The following is a 24,152-nucleotide window of genomic DNA, read 5'->3' on the forward strand; positions in this document are numbered from 1 at the left end:
TTAACCATCTCCCATCGCTTGCACTGAAAATTACAGTTGAAAATTCTCCAGAGGAGATCCATCAAAACAGAATAAAGCAATGCAAATACCACAGATCAGAATCTGGAGGGTTCTAGAAGCTAATGCTGATTATTTCCTTCCTCTTACTTGGTACTTGATAGAAAATGGCATTTGTGGTTAATCTCGGTATATTACACAGCTCCTTAAAGACTAAGAATCCTCACTATCCCGTTCCTTTGGCTCCTATATGCCCCAGAAATATGCTTATTTCAGTCCCTCAACCAAGCATTTATTAAGCTCCTACGATTTGATTGGCACTATTTTAAGTGTTGGGGATAGAAAGTCCAAAAAAACTAAAAAACAGTAACAAAAACCTTCCACCCCAAACATAACCACTACTCAGCTCTCAAGGAGTATTTTACTTTTGACTGGCCTATGAAATTCAAGATAACGTTTCTGTAGTCCTTCCATCTAACGTGGGGTTTAAACCATTAGCTTCCTAGTCAGATTCCCTTTAAACCACGTGGGTTTGGCTTGACCAAAGTAAAAGGGTTTGGTTATTCCATTAATCTCTCGAAGGCTCTTCTCTGCTACATCTTCATCTCAGTGCATCTTTCCTCCGATCTAGAAACAGCCTAGAGCCCGGAGCTTCATTTATCTGGAAAGCTTCCCCCGGTCCGCCCCGCTTCACCCCGAGTCGAAGCACGGGAAGGACGCACGAGCGTATCCTGGACTAGGGACACGCGTTACTCGGACATAGGTACAGCTGCAGGCGGGGAAGCCCCACGCTCCAGCCCTGCCCCCCGCCAGGCCAATGGCCAGCCGAGGAGTAGCCCACTTGGGCGCAGCGCGAGCCAAACGGCCTCGGGCAGGCGGAAGCCCTCGCAGCCGCCGTCATCGGCGTCACCCACCCCACAAAGCACCCCAACTCCCGCTTTGTTCTCTCTCCACTCCGCCTAGCGGGCTCTCGCGAAGAACCGAGTGGCAGTTGCTGATTGGTAGCCACCAGGCAGCCAATTAGAGGAAGGCACCTCAGAGCAGGCTGGGGACTTTTAAATGCTCTCGTTGCGCCCCGGGGCAGAGAATAGGGGAGGAGCGTGTACAAAACAGGAAAAGGAGGCGGACCGAGGGGCGGGGAGAGAAGGGGAGGCAGGAAAGCCCGAAGGCGGTTCTTTAAAGCAGTGGCTCCCGTGCTGATCCAGCGGATTCGTGGAGCTGCGGGGTTGGCTCCTCCGAGTGGCTGAACTGGAGGGAGGAGACAAAGTGGGCGTGAACCTTTTAAAAGAACTCCGCCACGCGCCGTTTCAACGGACGCCTGACCGGGATTGGTTGGGTTGCTGGAGCTTCCTCCCCCTCCTGGCCAATCCCCGAGGAGAACTTCCTGGAGGCTTTTTCTCTTTCTCCTCCACGCTTTTCTCACTCCTGTAGGGTAGAGGAGAGGCGGGGGCGCGCCCGAGCGCTAGCTGCCAGAGCCAGAACCTGCAGGGCCAGGAAAGGAGCGAGAAGGAGGAGCAGCCGAGAGCAGTGACCGCACCTGGGCCGGTTGGCAGCAGCTGCCCCAATGAGGCTCCGCAAACCCTGCCTGCTGGTCCTTCTCTTGGGACTGGCCCAGCTGCTGGCGCTGGCGAGCGCCCAGGACACGGGAGAGGGTGAGTGCGGCGGGGAGCGAGGCCTGCCAACCCTGTTGCGTGCGACGGGGCCTCGTCCAAGGGGGCGGGCCAGGTCCCAGTTGTTGCTCCTCGGAGTCGGTTCTGAAGTGCGCCCACCTTGGTGCGGAAGGGAGGGGAGCTGTACAGCCTCTTCTTTCTCCACCACGATCTCTGACCCCACCTTTCCAGGTCTGCATTCTTGGGGCCGACTGGGAAGGGGGGGGCGTCCTGAGACTTCTCATACATCTTAACTCTGGAAGGTGCGGTGACCAATGATGTTCTGAGAGGCATAGAAGAAAGATTCGGACATTTTCCTTTTCTCCCAGGGGCCTTCTCCCGCATCGGGGACTGGGGACATTAAACTTGCAGGAAACTCCCGATCCGCGTTCTTTTCACCTGTTCATGACCCTGATCGGAGCCCTCGTTCTCGGAGAAGCTGACCTGAGATTTCTTTGGCAGCAAGAGAGGGCTGACTATTTAGCTTGGGCTAAATAGTCAGCTCTTTTAAGAGGAGGAGCAGGGGGAAGCGGGAACTGCTAACTTGGGAAAGATGAGCAGGGGAAAAATTCTAAGTGTTATAGGTGGGAACGGTTAACCCAAAGCTTTAGTTTAAAGTGAGAAGTGGAGATTTTCTCTGTAATTTTGAAAGGAAGGAAAGTAACTAGAGACCCGTTAACTGAATAAAACAGACATGTAGAACTTTTTCAAGTAAAAGCATCGTACATATGTAATAGCACAAGTACTGCTTGCAGTAGTTGTCAGATAGAAGCCAGGTTTTTATCATCTTCTTTGCACAAAACCTTTCCCATCTAGACACCTAGTTTAAAAACCCACGGACGTTGCTGCTATACAAATAAAAATCCAAGCTTCTACTCATCCACAGCCGCATAGTGGAATTCACTCTTTCAAACACAGGTTTCTCTTAATCACAGACTCAAGGTAGTCATTGTCTAAGTTGAAAATGATCTTAAAATTTAACGTTTGAATTACTTAGTACTTTTTAAGCTTAAGAGATATGCATCATCTTGGTTAAATTTTTACCTTGCAGTAGGGGAAAGGTAGCTTAGTCTTTGGACAATCTTATCCTCTGCCTGCAGTGATACGCAAATATTGCTATGGTTTGAGTTCATCTGACAATCCTTTGGTTGGGTGAGAGAATCGAGATAATTTGTCCAATAGAAAAAAAGGTAAATTAAAATAGGTGTCCACCAGAAACAATTCTTTGGCTTGGTGAAAATCAGGATCATACAACATACAATGTCTCTGAGAAGCAGGTAACTCCTACTTTCATCTAATTCTTAAGATCAAAATTTAGTAGAGGAAATGAATGGAGTTGGCAATTTGTAGGTAGTTCTCAAGACAAGTTTTAACTCTAAAGCAAATGTCTTGATTTTTTATGTCAAGGATGCCTCTGATGTCCTAGTGAAGCCTATGAACCTCATCTCAGAATAATATTTCAAAGTACATATGATAAAGTAAATAGAATGACAAAGAAAGCCAGTTATAGTGAAAGTTACTAAAAAAAAAAAATATTTTTTGAGTTAACAGAGCTAAGAATCCCTATTCCAACGTTAGCCTGCTCTCTTACTACTTTTCTTGAATTAGAAAGTAGTACCAGTCTTTGTTTTTTCAAATTCTCAATCTCAAGAAATTTTAAGATTTTTTTTTTTAATGTCTCTCCCTCCCCCAATTCTCCTTTAACCCAATCAAGGTAGAAGAATGTTTATTTTCTCTCTTAATGTTTAATTTTAAAAGCTTAATGTCTCTTTAAGTCCAGATATCTAAATGCTCTTGAAGTATAATCACCACATTTCTGTTTAAGGCTCTAACAATTCTATATTAAATGTCTTAAATGTGAAGATAATGGTCATTTGGTACTTTTTTTTCAGTCTTCAAGACAAATAGTAAAGGAAAGAAAAGCAAGTTCTTGTTAGTTGGACAAATTGTTTTATTTGGTAATTTCATTTGTTCTTAAAAGTCCACAGTTGTTGAAAGTGTCAAAAGAACATTAAATGCTATAAACAATTTTTCTTGAAGTACTACCGTTAGCAATTTAAATACAGGGGTATCCAAGCACATATAACAGACACTTATTAGCCACCTACTATTTATTTGAAAGGAGCTTCGAGGCACTGAGGATACAGTAACAAAAGCATAACACCCTCTGACCTTAAAATAGGTGATGTTCTACCTGAAACTTAACTTTTCTTGGCTATGAGTAAGACCTGATTTGCATGAACTGGATAATTGGAAGCTTTACCAAGCTAGCAGGTTCTCTTTTTATGTGTTTGAATTTAAAGGAAGGACAACATTGTACTTTTCTTACAAATGAAGGTATTCTGGGAAATAGAATAAAATAATTTAAAATCATTTTTGAGAATTGACTCTAGCTAGGTGGCGCAGTGGATAGAGCACCAGCCCTGAATTCAGGAGGACCCGAGTTCAAATTTGGTCTCAGACATTTAACACTTCCTAGCTGTGTGACCCTGGGCAAGTCACTTAACCCCAGCCTCAGGGGAAAAAAAAAAAAAACAAAAACAATTGACTCTAGAATGATTATCTTCTCCAAAAAGATTCCTTCCTAGCCAATGAAGGTAGAGTAGTATAGGTAGAAGAACCCTGTGTCTGTAATTGTAAAATCCTGGGTCCCACACATTGTGTGTGCAATATGGACAGCTGGTCCCTAAACCTTTTCTGAACCTGAGTTTCTTTGCTTGTCAAATGGGGATAATATACCCCCTATCTCAGGGTTATTTGTGAAGAAAGTTTTTTGGTTTTGGTTTTGGTTTTGGTTTTTGTTTTTGTTTTGTTTTTTTCAGTTTATTGGATTTATTTGCAATAAAATTAGAGCTGACTATATAAGAATGAAAATTAGCCCTTTTCTTTCTGGTCACTCAGAGGAAATTCAAAATACCAAGATTTCTACAGGACAAAAATCAATTACAATGATCATCAATAGAAGAACAAGTTAATAAAAAGGTTCTACTTCTACTACTTCTATTTTCTCTACTTTTACAACTAGAGCAGTTTCCTGATCTCAGCTTTGGTCCTCAGCAATCTAGTGCCAAACTCACAGAGGCAGTATTGTAAGGCAATTATAGTGTATGTACTTGAAATCAATCTTTTAAACATCTACTTTCAAGTATCTAATTCCAATATCAATTATGTGATGATAAGCAAATAACCCAAATTCTTTAGACCAAGAAAATATTTTTTAAAGCTGAAAGGATTGTATATTTAAATATATATATATTGTGGTTGGTTGGGATAATAGGTAAGGGATCAAAGTAGAGAGAAAATGCAATGTTTAACTGGGAAAACCGTATAAAACTGAACAAGTTGTGTGTATATCTTTTGTTTAAATTTAAGAAATGGTTTCTCAGAGGACTTTGGGAATTTATTATTCCTCTAGGGAATTTTGCTTAACTCTTTGTCTTAACCTATTCCCTAGCTATGCCCCCATCCTATGTGCTATCCCCTTCTTGCTGGAACATCTCATGAAAACTCAGTATTCTGGAATATAAATGTCTCTTTTCCAATATGATTGGTATTCTTCTAACTTGCGACCTCAGGGATTGGAAACTAAAAAGATTTATTTTATCTGCCCCTCTTTTAATCCTGGAGTTGATTTGATTGTGGATCTGCCAATTGCTCTCATCCTTGATAGAACTAATTGTTTGAGTTCCCCTGAAGTTTATGATCTGAAGACCACATCTGGATCCTTGATAGCATCTCTCTGCTTTGCCTTCCTGGTCCCACTTTGGAGGTCCTATTTGTTGAGAGACGCTATTGTTAGCCATTGTGAAGGAATTGTTAGACAACCTTTAATTCAGAGGTTCTGGCTCCAGGTCAGCACTTTTTGGGAGATTTTTCTTTAAATACAACAAATAAAAAGGACCTAATCCTTTTAAACTCTTCTTGGTTTGGCTAATTATTCTTCTTTTTAAAATAACTTTATATTTTTCCAAATACTTGTAAAGGTAGTTTTCAGTATTCACTTGGCAAAACTTCCCTAGAGAGCAAGCTAGATTAAACAGGGACATATTTGTGAAACTCATTTAAAGCTCTTTATGCACTATACAAGGGTACCTAAGCAATATGTCCTTGGTGTTATATTCCAGTAGAAGAACAGAGCCTCTAAGAACTGGAGTAATAAGAGAAGGAAGAGAAGAATTAAGACTTGAGCTGTGACCTAAAGAATTGATCTGGCTTGGGAAAGAAAATATGCCGAGTTTTTTTTGTGTGTGATTTTTTTGGGGAGGGGGATGGTTGGGGGGGGGGTTGGAAGATGAAATGAACTTTGCTATGTTTGAAAGGAAAAGAATAAGTAAATATAGAAACCTATAGATATATACACAGGTGTGTGTATGTGAAGGGGTTAGGATTAATTTGATGATAATGATTGCTAACAATATAGTGCATACTACGTTCCAGGTAGTATGCTATGTACTTTACAAATAACTCATTTGATAGTCTTAACAACCTTGTGAAGTAGGTATTATTATTAGTCTCATTTTACAAAATGGGAAGAAGGTAGAAAAAGGTAAAAGTGATTCAGGGATTTCAGGAATCTATGAGCACATTATTCAGGTAAGGTGTTGGGAAGTTGGTGAGGCAGGGAGTCAAGAACAATGAGGATGAACAATGAACAATGAGGGAAAGAACTGATAGAGTCTGAATGCAGGTTAAAGCATACACTTTTTCACTTTTTTTTTTTTTTTTTTTTTTTTTTGCCTTTTTAAAAAAATCTGTTTTCTTTGATAATATGACATATTGAAATTGGTCTTACATGATTCCACATGTATAACCTATATCAAATTGGTGTCTCAGGAAGGGGGGGAGGAGAAGAGAATTTGGAACTCAGAAGCTAAAAATGTTAAAAATTGTTTTTATATGTAATTGGAAAAAAATACATTATTAAAAAAACCCAACAACAATTAGATCTGCTTTATAAAAAGAGGGATTGAAAGCTGGGAGGCCCTGACTCTAAAGGTAAATAATAGACTCAATAAGTGTGGAAGAACTAATGAGTAAAGACTGATAGGATATGTTACACACTCAAGATCTTGCAAGTAAAATAGAGATATATGAGATCCTTGTAGTCCCGGGAGGTATAAATTCATTCTTTCTCATTTTTTTCCAGTTACATGTAAAAATAATTTTCAACATTCATTTTATATAAAATTTTGAGTTTTAATTTTTTTTTTATCCCTTGCTTCCATCCTCCCTTCCCCCCCAAGATAGCAAACAATCTGATACAGGTTATACATGTGCAATTCACTTAGACATTTCTGAATTAGTCATGTCATGAAAGAAGAAACAAAAGAGAAAAGCCATGAAGAACAAAAAATTATTATAGTATGTTGTGATCTGCATTCAGACTCCATCCTCTTTCTCTGTATGTGCATGGCATTTTCTATCATGAGTCTTTTGGAATTTTCTTGGATCATTGTATGCTGAATCAGTCATAATTGATCACCAAACAGTATTACTATACTTGTGCAATATTATCCCAGTTTTGCTCACTTCACTCAGTAAGTACCATTTTATGAAAGTCTTTCCAGGTTTTTCCAAAATTGGCCTGCTTATCATTGTAGCACAAAAATATTACATTATATTTGTGTATGGCTTGTTTAGTCATTTCCCAATTAATGGGTATCCTTTCAATTTCATTCTTTTCCACTACATAAAGAACTGCTATAAATTTTATACATGTAGGTCTGTTTCCTTTTTTAATGATTTCTTTGGGATATAGACTTAGTGTAGTAGTAGTAGCTGTATCAAAGGGTATACAATTTTATAGCCCTTTGGGCATAGTTCCAAATTGCTCTACAGCATGGTTGGATCAGTTTACAACTCCATCAACAGCATATTAGTGATCCAATTTTCTTACATCTTCTCCAATGTTTTATCATTTTCCTTTTCTGTCATATTAGCCATTCTGATAGATAGAAGATGGTATCTCAGAATTGTTTTGGTTTGTAGTTCTCTAATCAATAGTGATTTAGAGCATTTTGTCATATGACTATACTTTTCATTTCTTCACCTGAAAATTGCTTTTTCATATCCTTTGACCATTTATTATTTGGGAAATGATCTGTATTATACATTTGACTTCATTCTCTATATATTTGAGAAATGAAGCTTTTTTCAGAAATAATTGCTATAAAAATTGTTTGCCATCTTTCTGCTCTCCTTCTAATCTTAGTTATGTTGGTTTTGCTTGTGCAAAATCTTTTTTGGTTTAATGTAATCAAAATTACTCATTTTTCGTTTCATAATGTTCTCTGTCCCTTGGTCATAAATTCTTCCCTTTTCTGTAGATCTGACAGGTAAGCATTTCCTAGCTTTCCTAATTTGCTCGTGGGTATCATCTTTTAAGTCTAAATCTTGTACTCATTTTAACCTTATCTTGGCATGTGATATAAGATGATATTCTGTGCCTAGTTTCTATCTTACTATTTTCCAGTTACCCCAGCAATTTTTGTCAAATAGTGAGTTCTTATTCCAGAAGCTAAAGTTTTTAGGTTCATCTAACAATTGATTACTGTGGTCATTGACTATATCTTGCGTATACCAAATCTATTCCATTGATTTACCATCTTTTAGCCAGTACCAAATAGTTTTGACAATTGCTACTTTATGATATGGTTTCAGATTTGGTATAGCCAGGCCAGCTTTTGCATTTTTTTTTTCATTTATTCTCTTAATATTCTTGACCTTTTGTTCTTCCAGATGAATCTTTTATAGCTGTAGTTTGGTAGTTTGATTTGGTGTGGTACTCAATAAGTAAATTAACAGATAGAATTGACCTTTTCATTATATTAGCTCAACCTACCCATGAGCAATGGATATTTTCCCACCTGTTTGCTTCTGATTTTGATTTATATGAAGAGTTTTGTAAGTGTGTTCATATATTTCCTGAGCTTGTCTTGGCAAGTAGACTCCCAAATATTTTATATTATTTACACTTATTGTATATGTCTCTATATATGTCTTGCTGCTGAGCTTTATTGGTAATATATAGAAATGCTGATGATTTATATAGATTTATTTTATATCCTGAGATTTTGCTAAAGTTGTTAATTATTGCAAGTTGTTTTTTAGATGTTCTCTAGGATTCTCTTCAGTATATCATATCTGCAAAGAGTGATAGTTTTGTTTACTCATTGCCTATTCTGATTCCTTCAATTTTTTTTTTTTAAATCGCTAAAGCCACATTAATAGGATTATTTAATGGGCATCTTGTTTCACCTTGATCTTATTGGAAGAATCTTAGCTTATTTCAATTATAGATAATGGCATATGCTGATGATTTTAAATAGTTATTACTTAACATTTTAAGGAAAGAAGCTTCATTTATTCCTATGCACTCTGGTATTGTGTTTTGGTTTGTGTTTGTTGTTTTTTATAAGAATGGGTATTGTATTTTGTCAAAAGCTTTTTTTTGTATTAACTGTGATAATGATTTCCATCGGTTTTATTAATATGGCTAATTTTGCTGATTTCCTAATACTGAATCAGCTCTACAGTCTTGGTATAAATTCCATCTGGTCATAGTATATTACCCTGATGATAAATTAGTGTAATTTTTTTGCTAATATTTTATTTTTAATATTTGCATTAATATTCATAGGAAAATTAATGTATACTTTTCTTTCTCTCCTTTGGCTCTTCCTGACTTAGGTATCAGCACCATATTTGTGTTATAAAAGGAATTTTGTAGGACTTCTTCTTTGCCTATTCTTTTTCCCCAAATAGTTTACAAAAGAAAAACGACACATGCATCCATGTGTGCGTTTTCCTAAAGCTCTTCCCACATTTGTCATTTTTCTTTTTCTGTCAGCTTTGTATTGGATATGAGATGGAAACTCTAGGGTTGCTTTGGTTTGCATTTCTTTCATTATTAGTGATTTGGATCTTTTTTAATACGGCTTTTGATAGCTTGGATTTCTTCCTTTTGAAAATTGTTCATATCTTTTCACCATTTTTAAATTGGAGAATGGTTCTTTCTATCAATTTAAATTAATTATATGTAGGAAATGCGACCTAAGAAAGGAATTTGCTGCAAATATTTTTTCCTCAATTGTTTCCCTTGTTATTTTAGCAGCATTAGTTTGGGTGTGAATTTATTCTTAAACGATAGCAAACATTTAGGGTTTCTAAGTTGCTTTATATATAAATTTTCATTTTATCTGTACTGTAACCTATTTTACAGATGAAGAAACTAAAGTGTCTGAGGTTAGATTTGAACTATATTTAGTTTTTTCTAACTCCAAGTTCAGTGCTGTGTTCATTGTGCCTAAATCATAGGATATATTAGAGTCATTTAGTCTAATTCTCACTGGTGGGGAAACTACAATTATGTTAATAGATATATTAGAAGGGCTCTGATTAAAATGGCAAATGATTGTACATTTTTTTTTCCATTTTTGGAATTTATTTCTTTAACAGAAATAAAGAATAATAGCTCATATTTCTATAGTTTTTAAAAATTTTACTTTTTAAATTTTGTTTCAAATTCTCTTCTTTCTTCATTGAAAAGACAAAAAGATGTTACCCATTATTGTTGTGATTTTTTTTTTACAATATTCTCTTATTCCTCATTACAAAATAAATCATAAAAATCAACAGATTTCTATATTAATCAACAAGTATTAAATCCCAATACTGAGCACTCTATTAGGTGTGGAAAGGGAGATACAAGGGCACACAGGACAAAACTTACTCTGAAGAAACTAAGAACTCTGAAGAACTAAGTCTTGAAGTTAAAATCAACTTTGGGATTCAGGTAAGGAGGGGAATGAGGTCTAGCTAGGTATGTGGGGCTGCCAGTGCAGAGCAGCAGAGGTAGGAAATAGATTGTCCTGTGTAATGAATAGAAATAAATCCATTTTGGCTACTTTTCAGAGGGCGGAGCAATGCCCATTTTGGCTGGAAAGACAAGTTGAGACCAGGTATTATAGGGGTTTAGAAAATAAAAAGAGTTCTGTTGTATCCATAGAAGTATTTGGAGGCCATGATTAGATCTGTACTTAAAGAGCATTTCTTTGGCAATAGCATGTAGGCTGGACTGGAATAAGAAAAGACTTGAAGCAGGGAGATCCATTAGGAGACTGTTGAAATAATATGAGATGCAAAGGGTGTGTCTTCAGATTGTAGCTGTGTGAGGGAGAGTTCAGATTTGAAAAACATTGTGAAGGTGACTAGATATATGGGGTGAGGAAAAAGAGGGACTCCAGAATAATGCTAAAACAGAATCAAGAACTCAGTAATAATAAGGATAACTGTAAAATGCATGGAATATCTGGAAGTCAACCCAACACAGTTCTTGCAATACTTCTTTATGGAAGTAAAGAGCAATTTAAATAATTGGAGGAATATTTAGTTCTCATGTCTAGGCTCTGCCATTTACATAAAAACAACAATACCAGTGAAATTAATTTATAAATTTGATTTTATGCTAATCAGACTACCACGGTAATACTTTTTCGTTATACAAGATTATAATAATTCATTTGGAGGAAAAAAGTCTAGGATATAAAGGGGAAGATTAAGGAAAGGTAAAAATGAAGGGAGGAAATAACACTTCCAGATTTCAAATGATATTATAAAACTTATCAAAACTATTTTGTTGCTAAATATAAAACAAAAAGCTATCCATAGAACAGACAAGACAAGGAAGAATCCAAAATAATTGAATTTTAAAACTCCAGTTCAATAAACCTGAAAACAGATTTCACAAGAAAGTGTTCCCTGTCAGTAGATAAGAATATCTGGAAAAAGTGGGAAACAATCTGACAGAAGTTAGGTTTAGATCCCAGGTTCTGAACCTGGTGGGGGGGGAGGTTATGACCCCAGATGGGGTCTTTTGACTTCATGTGTAGGAGGATCACAAAATTATGATTTGTTATCAGTAAATGTTTGATTTGAATACCTATATATAGGTATCTAGGTCACATCCAACTTTCTTGGCAAAAAAGGGTCATAAGTGGAAAAAGCTTAAGAAGCCCTGGTTTAGTTCAATAACTTATGCCATATAACAAAATTCAAAATGTACGTGAGTAGGATGCTAAAGCTTGAAAATAATCATATCTCAGTTAACAATCTTTCACAACTGCTTGAGGGTGGATTTTTAACCCATCAGGAAAGGTAGTGATTTATTATGAAAGATAAAATAGATAATTTTTATTATACAAAACTGAAAAGCTTTTACATGAACAAGCTTGATGCAGGTAAGGTAAAAAGTTTAATCCTCTGGGAATCTTGTCAGAATCTTTAATAATGTGTGGTACGAAAATGGTGAGGGGGTCACCATTTAATAAAAAAGCTGGAGAGAGCTCTAGAGAAAAGCAAAGTTTATTGTTCATTCTCGGGAGAAGGGCATCCCACCCTTGGAGCAGACTCTTGAAGAGAGGAAGCGCCTCCTGTGGGCCAGATAGCACCTTTAATCCCTAATGCAAAACACCCCCTTCCACCACTGACTCTCGTCCTCATTGGCTGAGAGTCTTGCATTCTAAACACGAGATCTACCCTCGAAATTGAACTTGACTAATAAGTACATAGTTGCCCATATTTGGCTGAAATAGGGAGGAGATGATATCATGGGAGGGGAATGCAATTATGCCCTTGACTCGATCTTTGGAGTCCTTCAGGTCTACTCAAACTCTGAAGTAGATGAATGCTTAGTCGATTTTCACAACTGTCTTGAAAGATCTCACCTCATCTCATTCAATAAGGATCCAATCTCCAAGATATACTGGATATCCCAAAAATTATAGTGCAGTTTCAGGCTTTTTTCTTTTCTTTTTTTTTTTTTAGAATTTTTTTTCACAGTATATATGCATGAGTAATTTTTTTTATATAATATTATCCCTTGTATTCATTTTTCCAAATTATCCCCCCTTCCCTCCATTCCCTCCCCCCCATGACAGGCAATCCCATACATTTTACATGTGTTACAATAAAACCTAAATACAATATATGTGTGTAAATACCACTTTCTTGTTGCACATTAAGCATTAGATTCCGAAGGTGTAAGTAACTTGGGTAGATAGACAGTAGTGCTAACAATTTACATTCACTTCCCAGTGTTCCATCTCTGGGTGTAGTTATTTCTGTCCATCATTGATCAACTGGAAGTGAGTTGGATCTTCTTTATGTTGAAGATATCCACTTCCATCAGAATACGTCCTCATACAGCATTGAAGTGTACAGCGATCTTCTGGTTCTATTCATTTCACTCAGCATCAATTGATGTAAGTCTCTCCAAGCCTCTCTGTATTCCTCTTGCTGGTCATTTCTTACAGAACAATAGTATTCCATAACCTTCATATACCATAATTTACCCAACCATTCTCCAATTGATGGGTATCCATTCAACTTCCAGTTTCCAGCCTTTTTGTATAGATAATTGACTGAAATATAAAATCCAAATCCATTTCCCTGTAGGGAAAGCAGTCTCAGGATATACCCCTGCGAAATATGTACTATTATTATCCCCATTTTTACTAAAGAAGTAGATGGTAAAGGATGTTGTGTCGTGCCCAAATTTACTCAGTGAATATGTGATTATTTTATATGTGAATAAAATTTCATGTAATTAAAAAAAGCTTTATTCATAATTTGCTTAGAAAAAAAAGATGACTAAGTAAATTTTAACAGTATTTTTATGTTCTATCGATTTCTAGTTTGTTTTTCCTCTTTGTACTCAAAGATTTTGCTGTTGCTTTAATTTTGTTTGTGAATTCATTGACTCTTAAAAAGAAAGCCTTCCTCTGCCAGTGCAGATTGTCACTTCTGTAACATCTCTTCTTGAGACTTGTCTGGGATATTTGAGAGGTTGAATGATTTGCTCAGTCAGGATCATGGAACCAATATATGTCAGTGTTGGAACTTAAAGCTAGATCTTCCAATTCCAATGGATTTGGACTGGAAAATGCCTCTGCATCCAGAGGGAAACTATGCAGACTGAATGCAAATGGAAGCATACTATTTTCATTCCTTTATGTATGCATGCATGCTTTTTCTTTCTTGTGCTTTTTCTTTTTCCTTTTGCAATATGATAAATATGGAAATGTATTTAAAATGATTGTAAATGAATAACCTATATCAGATTGCTTGCTGTCTTGGGGAGGGAGGAGATAAATTTGGGAGATAAGGAGAAAATTTTGAAATACAAAATCTTACAAAAATAAATGTTAATTTGTAATTGGAAAAATAAAATATTATTTAAAAAAAGAAAACTGTCTTTACATGTTTATTGGAAAATTAAAATACTTGTTGGGGGGGAGGGGAGCCAAGTCTTTCTGACCGTAAAGTCTAATGTTATACTTTATATTTTTGCATTTTATCATTATAAGCACAAACAATCAATGAATTTACTTTAAATAATACTTAGGTTGAAAAACTGTTGTTTGTGAAAGTTATGACATATTCTGGCATGGGGGTTCTGTGAAGTCCATAGATACTTTGGATGAAACTCACTGAAACAATCTTAGCACACATTCTTATAGCAAATATTAGTAGTGATATTGCTTTTAGTGTAAATAATAGGGACAAAGACTTTTCTGTCTTTTCTTTAATTCTTGTAATAACTCTGGCTTTTTCATATGACTTTATAATTAACTTGGCAATGTGCTTATTACTTTTTCGGATTTGTCGTGCTTATGTGGCTCAGCTAACAATTTAAAGGAAATCAGAATTTTTGTCTCTGCTATTACTTTTATTGAAGCAAAAAGGGGGAATGTGCTTTCATTAAGAATACAGGGTTTTAAGCCCCTGCTGTCTGTGTGAACTAGGGCCATTCACTTAAGCTTTTGACAACCCTCAAAGGCTTAAGTTGCCTGGAAACTAGAGGGTGTTGTATTCCCCCCCACCCCAACATGACCTATCTATTCCTACCGTTCTTTCCAAAGTTTAGGAAGAAAGAATAGTCTTTGCTTTCTCGCAACAGTGCACAGACAGGTGGATTCTTCCATTACTATAATCAAGTCGACCACCCCCCCTTATCCTTCTCCTGTAAGCAGAGGGTTTTCTGCTTCAAGTCTCCTTGTTAGTTTGGCTTGTCATATGGAAATGGTTGAATTAGGGCTGGACTTGTTAGTCTCCATTTTAAAGTGTCATTGATTTCACTTCAATCCTTTTATGTTCATTTTTCCTTCTCTGATTTACATTTAGATCTTGCCACACAGGCCAAGAGCTCTCATGTGATTTACTCCTAGGTTCATATAATTAATGTTTTTACTATTATCAGTCATAATTTCTCCCCTTTGATTATCTACTTTCTTCTTGATAACAGGTGGTAGGGACTGTCTTTTGGTATCTGCTTCTGTGACTTTAGATATTCTATTTATTGTGTCATAGTAACAACCTTCTCAATCAGGTGTAATTCCTAGGATTGGTGGCTAGGCACATAGTCTCCTGTGCAATATCATATTAGTAGGAATGATTCTGATAGTTAATAAAAGCTCACTGGTACAGTTTTTTCTTTCTTGCTTGTTTTTTGCACTATTTTAACTTATTGTTTATTTTTAGCATTATTATTTTCTTAATTTTGAGTTTCAATTCTTTCTCCCTTCTACCTCCTCCCACGCCTCAACAGGCAAGCAGTGAAATAATGCAAAACATATCTATATTAGCCATATAAAAGAAAGTGAAGTAATTATACACCAGTTAGTACTTGAAGTTCATTGTTCTTTATAAGTGGATAGATAGATAGCCTTTTTCCATTATGAGTCCTTTGAAATTGTCTTGGATCATTTTATTGATCAGAGTAGCCAGATTTTGCATAGTTGATCACTACTCTTTTGGGTTTTTTCATTTCCGCTGGTGCATTTTCAAAGATTTCTTTCCTTACAGCTTGTTAAAAGGGGCGGCACACTTGACTGGTAAGGTTTCCCAAAAGTTTTTCCCAAAGTTTTCATATGAGAACCTCCTATTAATTCATTGATTATTATTACAGACCCTCCTTTATGGTATGTATTCTGAGATTTTGTAAGAACCTGAATTTTACATGTTAGTCCATGAGTATCTGTTATAAAGGTCTCTTTTCCCACCCAACCACTCTTTTGCAGAATCAGAATTGTGTATTTCCTGGGTCTGTCAGAGACCTCCCAGGTGTTGGCAGATTTCACTCATACATTTTGCTATCTTTATACCAGGCACCATATATCTATACTTATCCCAGTCACTTCTTAGTATGAAAGAACCTTCTGTTTCATGACTCTTGAATTGTCAGTATCCTGAAATCATTCTCCCTTTACTGAATGAAAACTTTGACTATTTCTGTATCTTGGTTTGGAGATTTTAGTAGATGGTGGATTGTTGATCTGAAGTTGAAGCCTATTCTTGCTGTGGTTTTTAAAAAAATGTATTTTAATTGTTTTTATTTACCAGATATATGCATGGATAATTTTACAACATTGACAGTTGCCAAACCTTTTGTTCTAATTTTTCCCCTCCTTCCCCCCCCCCCCAAGATGGCAGGTTGACCAATACATGTTAAAGTATAAATTAAATACAATACATGTATACATGTCCAAACAGTTGTTTTGCTGTACAAAAAGAATCGGACTTTGAAATAGTGTACAATTAGCCTGTGAAGGAAATCCAAAATGCACGTGGACAAAATTAGAGGGATTGGGAATTCTATGCAGCGGTTCATAGTCATCTCCCAGAGTTCTCTCTCTGGGCATAACTGGTTCAGTTCATTACTGCTCTATTGTAACTGATTTGGTTCATCTCATTGAAAATGGCCACATACATTAGAATTGATCATCATATAGTATTATTGTTGAAGTATATAATGATCTCCTGGTCCTGCTCATTTCACTCAGGATCAGTTCAGTATAAGTCTCTCCAGGCATTTCTGAAATCATCCTGTTGGCCATTTCTTACAGAACAATAATATTCCATAATATTCATATATGTGGTTTTGTTTTTAAAGAAAGTAAACATTTCTTTTTTTTTTCTGCCTTAGGTATCCTTTCAGCTCTGTTGTTTTAGTTTTGTTCCTATTCTTTGTGGCCCCATTTAGGGTTTTCTTGGCAAAGATATTTTGCCACTTCTTCAGCTCATTTTTAAATGAGGAACTGAGGCAAAGAGGGTTAAATGATCTGTCAGAGACACACAGCTAATAAATTTCTGACATCAGATTTGAACTCAGGAGGATGAGCCTTCTGACTGCAGATCTAAGACTCTAGGGACCTACCTGCCTTCTCAGCTCTAAAATGCTGCAATTGAATGAAGGGCATGGCCTTTTCATCCCTTTCCTTTTTTTAATTATTGTGAACTTGACACACAAGCATAAGAACAGAAAAGGAGTTTTGCATATGATGCTATGACTGTTATATATACCTTTTTTTTTTTTTTCTATATATACACCTTAGGTTTAGCATGATCGTTTCATTATTACCATGCTTATTTTTGTACTTTTGGGGCCATCCTTTTGCTCTTTGTATTTTAAAAAATATTTTATTGATTCCCTTTTCTTTTACTTTTCTTTTGGCAGACTATCACAAGCTGTCCCTTGTAACAAATAAATGTAGTTGAACAAAACACTGTCTTGTCCAAAACTGTATGTTTCATTCTTTTAATCTCTTTTTAGGAAACATTCTTATAAACTTAAAGGGTGTATTTCTGTCTCACTCTGCCAGCTGTGCATTCTTACTCTTTATCACAAATTCTCTCCTACCTATGCTTTACAGGTTGCCTCCAGGGTTAGTATTCTATTCCTAAGTGATGTGCCTTGTTTTACTGGGTAGTGAAAATTGAGATGAATGGTCCATGTAGTAATGTCCACCCAAGGGCTTGCTTGAGCCGGGATCAGCTTTGTAGGTATTGTGAGATAGCATCCTGGGAATTAAAATGTGGCATGCCATGTACCTTAGCTTGAGCTGAGGAGAGCTGAATAGCCAGTAAAAAACTGGTTCTTAGCACAATAATAAAGTATCTATGTAGTGCTTTGCAGCTTACAAAGCACTTTTAAATCTGTTTTCATTTGTACTTGCTAACTGTGCTAGGCAGGGCAAAGGAAGTTTATCCCTATCTCACAAGGGAGGAACCTGAGCTTCAGAGTAAGTGACTTTTTCCCAAGGGCATATCAAGATGCTAAGTCTGCATTAGGGAAAAGCAAGGTCTTTCTGATTTCTTCTCCCATGTATCTTCCATTCTCTCAGCAGAAAATATCATTTTCTATTGGAAACATCAGGTAAAGATATGTGGGCATGTAATGACCACTGAGTTAATCAGCCTTGTACATTAACAATCAGGACCATGAAAATCACTGAAGTACCAAATTTAGGCATCTAAGCTGAGCTGTTTTCCTTTAAAAATTTCTAAACTTCTTTTGACTACATTTGATGAGAAACAAAATCCATTTTCTTAATTAAAAAAAAAAAAACCTGGATTAAAAAGCAGAGATTAAATGATCAATGTTACCTTTAGAATCTATTAGACTAGTGGCAAGTGGCACTTTACAATTTATTAATCTTGGAATTTATAATCCATATGGGGATTTTCATGATTAATATGAATGGGGTTTTGTTTTCTAGATTCTTTTAGTAAAGATGATGCTGTTGATGAAGAAGAGGAGGAGGAGGAGGAGGAAGATTATGATGAAGATGAGGATGATTCTGAAGTGAAAGAAGACAATGGTGTCCTGGTCCTGAATGATAACAACTTTGATGTCTTTGTGGCTGGCAAAGATACTGTGCTGCTGGAATTTTATGCTCCCTGGTCAGTATACTTTGGCCCCACACAAGTAGTGATATGTTGTGTGCCTATTTTCACCCACTTAGTTTTTCAGGGTCAGCAGATTGACAGTAACAACTCGAATATTATTTCTTAAGTGTCTTGGCTTGCAATCTGTGTCTATGGAAGATTATAGATCATTTCTGCTGGCTATACCAATAAATTTTTTTCTGTCTGTTGTCCATACTTGTCTTGAGATCTTATGGGTTTGGTTTTGTTTTTTTACCAAACTTATGGTTTTTGTTTTTTGCTTTACCAAACTACCCAGGGTCTCTTGAACTTTTTGAGTGGAGAATAAGAACATTTCTATTTAACCAGCATTTTAAAATTACTATTTATAGTACATACAATACTTATTGCAATTCATATTTACAATTACTAATCTTTACATTTATAATCCATTAGGGGATTTTCATAACCTGGAAATATAAGTTGAAACCAAATTATGGAGAACTTTGAATGCCAGGCTAAATTAGGATATACATTTTATTCAGTGAGCATTCAGAAATCACTAAAAGTTTTTTTCAGCAGAGTAGTTTACATTTCTGAATATTAGAAATTTGTTGTGATCACTATGTAAAAGATGGATTGAAGAAGGAAGACACTAAAGACTACCTTAGATTGTGATGACAATTCAGGCATGAAGTAAGAAAGTTGTGAACCAGAGCACTGAAAATTAAAAGCATAAGATTATTTCTAGAGAGAAAATTAAAAGGTATAAAAAAGAGATAGGTATATGAGAGAAACTTGAAGCATTAATATCTACATTCTTTACATTTATTATTTTTTAACAGAACGGTAGTATTTCCACACTGGAATTTGTTCTGCACTTCCCAGTTCCCATGTAATTTTTTCATACATAGAGAGTCTTTTCCCCCTTTTAATAGCTTAAAATATTTAGACCCAGCAGTTAGTTCATTGAATTGAAAGGTGCCTGTTACAATATTAATATAACTCATCTTAGATGGTTATCAGCAATTAGCATTGTTTTCTTGGAATTGTTTTCATAGCCATTTCTACATTAGAGAATAAGTCTTACTTGTTGGATTTCTGTCAGTTTCCATATGGATACTGAATGTCAAAAAAAAATTTTTTTTTTAAATGTAATTCTCATCTAGAACTCATCTCTATATCCCCTTCCTTTTTTTTTTTTTTTTTTTTTTAAAGAAATGTTATTAGGAGCGATTAGATGGTGTAGTACATAGAGTATCCCTGAAGTCAGGAGGACCTGTGTTCAAATCTAGCCTCAGATACTTAACACTTCCTAGCTGTGTGACCCTGTGCAAGTCACTTAACTTCAATTGCCTCAGGAATAAAAGAAAGAAAAAAGAAACATTGCTTTTTGTCATGCATAATCCTATTACTTTGTCTACTACATCTTATTATTTTATCTAATACATTCTATAAACTCTAATAATTTTCCCTACAGATAAAAATGTTTCTCCTCTGGATGAAACCTTAGAGAGCATCTAGTCCCCCTCTATGACTGAACTATAAGACTTTTGAGTGAAGGGGCAACTTCTGAGAGTGGCTCATACCTCATTTTGCATCTCTACAGCTTTCACTTATTGCCCTCTAAAGCCAGGCAATAAAAACATAACCTCTTTTCCACATGACAGCTCTTTAGATACTTGGAAGACATTTACCATGTCTAACACCATTTCAGATTTTTCTATTTTAGGCTAAATTTCCTTCCCCACCTCCCTAGTTCCTTCATCTGACCTTCGTAAAACATGTAACCTTCTTATCTAGTCAACCCTCTTCTAGATTGTCATCTTTAAAAGTGTGATATTCAGGTCTTAATGCTGTTTTCTAGATCAGTGATATCAAACTCAAATAGAAATGGGACCACTAAGTGAAATCCACATATTGACTTAGAAAACCACATATTAATATTATCTATTAGCACTTTTAAAATATATATTTTATTATAGTAGTTTAGTGTAGTATATATTAGTATGTAACAATACAGTATATATTAGTATCATATATTAATGTTATATATTCATATTTTTATTTGTGGTTTAAATATTTCTCAGTTTCATTTTAATCTGACTGCAGTATTTGACTCTTGTTCTAAAGGTCTTACCTTGATAGCATAGTGAAACGGCTCTTTGCTAGTCATGGATATGATCCTTTGCTTATTGCAGCCCAAAATTGCATTAGTTTTCTTAGCTGTTATTTTACTTCAGCTCATTGAGCTCACAGGCTATTAAAACTCTCAGATCTTTTCCCAAGAAACTGCTTCCAATTCAAATTTTTTGACTTTAAAGTTGTCCCATACAAAATACCCATTTCCACTACTCTCTTCTTTTATATTTATGAATTTTTTTTAATCTGACTAAGATTTTATATATGTCCCTATTAAATTTCATCTTAATAGATTTGGCTCAAGGTTCTAACTTGTCCAGATCTTTATGGATCTTGGCTGTCATCCACTGTGTAGCGGTCCCTTTCCTACCTTTGTATCATCTTATTATTTTATCTTTTGCCAACTTTTCTTTTATCTGAGTCATTGATAAAAATGTTAGCAGCATGGAGCCAAAAGCATTGATTTTTAAAATGTCATGGAGTTCAACTTCCCAGTTGACATTTAAAAAAAAAAAAAGTGTACCCTGTGCTCTAAAATGAAAGCAAATATCATGTGCAATGGAGATACTCTAGAGACTTTTCCAGTAAAAGTGGATGTAAAACATGTATGCCTACTCTCCAACTGACTTATTTGATATAGTTCTAGAAATGCTAACAATAGCAAATAAGATGAGAAAGGCATTTAAGGCTTAATAAAGATAAGCAAAGAGTTAATAAAACTCCCATTTGCTAATGCTATAATGGTTTATATAGAAAACTCTAGAAAATCATCGAAGATATTAATTGAAAGTAAATAGATTCAGGAGAATTACAGGCTATATTAATGTAAATTAAGAGCATTTTTGTATATTAATAAAGTCTAGGAGAACCCAGTAATAGATAAATCTCCTTACCAATTTTTGGCATCTTGACTAAGCCACAACTCATCTTTTTTTCATAAGACTTAACAAAAAAACTTTTGTCAAATTCTTTGCCACAATCTAGGTAAACTATATAGTCTTCTCCTAACCTGTCAGAATAGTATAACCCTAACACAAATGGAAATGAGGTTTATTGATAAAGCTACACTGGGGAGGAATAGCACCATGATTTGGGAGTTGTCAGCTATATCTATATTTACATATAGATATAGATATATGACTCTGCTTCTCTGAGAACAGAGATTTTATTTTGTCTAAATTTTCTGTCTCATAATCCTTCGTGTGATGGTATCTCCCCAGAAGAGATTTGTTAAATATTCTTGATTGTTCATTTGATAAATAGTAAAAACTGTTAGCTAGTTTAGGAATTATCTAATCATTTTCTTCCTTATACCTTCTTAGGAAGCAGTCTACTATGGGCCACAAACTGTGCTCTTCCCCTTTTAGTCTGTAGTTTTTTTTGTTTTGTTTTTTTTAACTGCTTATATAGTTCAATTAATTCTTTCTCAAGGTCACTTAGAAATATATCTTCTACAACCTTGAAAATCCTTCTTGCCCAGTCTTGGAATTTTTAACTTAGTTGTAATTGTAGTACTAAAAATCTTATTTTTGTGTGTTTTTTATTTGATGAAATCTTTAAACTTTAACTAATTTTTTTCTCCCCTCCCTAATCTTATCTCCCAGGTGTGGTCACTGTAAACAATTTGCTCCAATATATGAGAAAATAGCCAAGACCCTTCAAGAAAATGATCCTCCTATCCCTGTTGCCAAAATTGATGCAACAGCAGCATCGACATTAGCAAGCCGGTATGATGTAAGCGGCTATCCCACCATTAAAATCCTGAAAAGGGGGCAAGCAGTGGATTATGATGGCCCAAGATCAGAAGATGGTAAGTGGATCCTCTGGTTTGCTTAGAGCTTAAACCTGTGACTTGCATATAGATGAGTGCTGAGATGTTTGGTAGAGGGCTTAGGCTAAGCCATTTTAATGATCTAGACTCATAGATATATCCCTTCCCTTTTAAGGGTCATTTACTTGACCAAAGAACTGTATATCTTTATTAATAATTCAAATTTGCATAGTGCTTTAAAGCACTGGAGTAGATCCCAAATAGATTCCTCCTGGCTGCACATTGACTTAGAAAACCACAAATTAACAACTTTTATTTCATTTTTTTATTTTATTAAACTCAAACATTTCCCAGTTATTCTGGCTTACCTTCTGGGAATTTTTCTGGGAAGAGTTTGATACCTCTGCTATAAAATACACAAAAATATTTTCCTCATAATTCTTTGAAATAGGTAGTATAGATGTATGGTTGTTTTCACTGGATGGCTGAAGCCACTGACCTAATGAATAAGTATCACAGGTGGGACTGGAATTCAAGTGCATGTCATAGAATAATCTCTTTGAAGGGATTCTTCATTTCTGGTGTCAAAGAAAGTGAGAAATTTGATCTTTTTCATTTGGCTTCTTTCAGACATTGTTGCTAAAGTCAAAGAGGTTTCTCAACCCAGCTGGACTCCTCCACCTGAAGTGACCCTGGTGCTCACTAAAGATAACTTTGATGAAGTAGTGAATGATGCAGACATCATTTTGGTGGAGTTCTATGCTCCTTGGTAAGATGCATATCACCTTGATAAAGTGGAACAGGTTTGCTGTTAAGTAATTATTAAGCACTTTCTCCTTTCCTAGCTCTGAATTAGATGCAACAGTGATGAGCCTCTGAAAGAATGAGGTTCATTGGGAAAAGATGATGCACAGTAATTGGGGGGGCGGAATAAGTGGGCAAAGTGTAAATATTGCTAAAAAACTGAAAAGGCAAGGAGAAGGTATATAAGTTTATTAATTCAGAATGTATTCAACTAAACAATTAGTGATATTTTTAATCATATCTTAATTTTTATAAGACAATAATTATGTATAACAGACTTAAGTATTAGTTTGGAGGTTAGTGGGGGGGAACCGATACATGATTTTGTTGAAATAGGAAGATCTTGATGAGGAATCTTCCTCTGATGCAGCTGGGTAAAGACTAATGGATAGTCCCTAGTGAGTCAGTTACTTGAGGATCACTCACTCAATTTGTGTCAGAGCAGAAAATTCCCTATTCTTAAGTTTAAGATAAACTCAGTATTCATTATTTCTTTGGATAGTTGGGTTTTGATACATTGATCTGAGTTGCTAGATAAAGGAATCAGGTCTTTTCTTTTGGAAAACTGCCAGGACTTCATATGTTAAAGAAATATAAATTGGAGCCAAATTGACTTTGAGGATGGCAGTCAGAATAAATCCTAGACTGTGTAGTTGGCTGTGACTTTGTCTTTGTTTTTTTGTTCTGTGAATGGAAGATTAACTTAAGCTTAAGGTTTTGGTGAGGATTTCTTTCTGATATAGGGTGCCTCTGAGGTCCCTTTGGAAATTCTGATTCTATTCCTCATTGGAGTTGTTCACCTGAAAAATATTTTTCCTTTGACAGGTGTGGACACTGCAAGAAACTTGCTCCAGAATATGAGAAAGCTGCGAAAGAACTTAATAAGCGTTCTCCTCCCATTCCCTTGGCTAAAGTAGATGCCATTGAAGAAACTGATCTGGCCAAGAGGTTTGATGTCACTGGATACCCAACTTTGAAAATCTTCCGCAAGGGGAAAGCTTTTGACTACAATGGCCCACGAGAGAAATATGGTATTGGCTCTTTTTGCTAAGACCACACTGGGGAGGAATAGCACCATGATTTGG

The 24,152-nt window shown here is 35.8% G+C and overlaps 1 protein-coding gene across 1 annotated transcript in view; it reads left to right on the plus strand.

Moving 5' to 3' along the window:
• Positions 1-884: 884 nt before the first annotated feature.
• The window catches only part of PDIA4 (protein disulfide isomerase family A member 4), a 31,984-nt gene continuing 8,716 nt past the window's right edge, over positions 885-24,152 (plus strand). The window contains exons 1-5 of the mRNA XM_074267596.1: positions 885-1,649; positions 18,203-18,386; positions 22,097-22,302; positions 22,894-23,032; positions 23,893-24,098. Of these exons, the coding sequence (XP_074123697.1) occupies positions 1,562-1,649; positions 18,203-18,386; positions 22,097-22,302; positions 22,894-23,032; positions 23,893-24,098 (823 nt within the window). The 5' untranslated portion in view covers positions 885-1,561. The remainder of the gene's footprint in view (positions 1,650-18,202; positions 18,387-22,096; positions 22,303-22,893; positions 23,033-23,892; positions 24,099-24,152) is intronic.

This window comes from Sminthopsis crassicaudata, chromosome 5, assembly GCF_048593235.1.
Source record: "Sminthopsis crassicaudata isolate SCR6 chromosome 5, ASM4859323v1, whole genome shotgun sequence".
Taxonomy (NCBI): domain Eukaryota; kingdom Metazoa; phylum Chordata; class Mammalia; order Dasyuromorphia; family Dasyuridae; genus Sminthopsis; species Sminthopsis crassicaudata.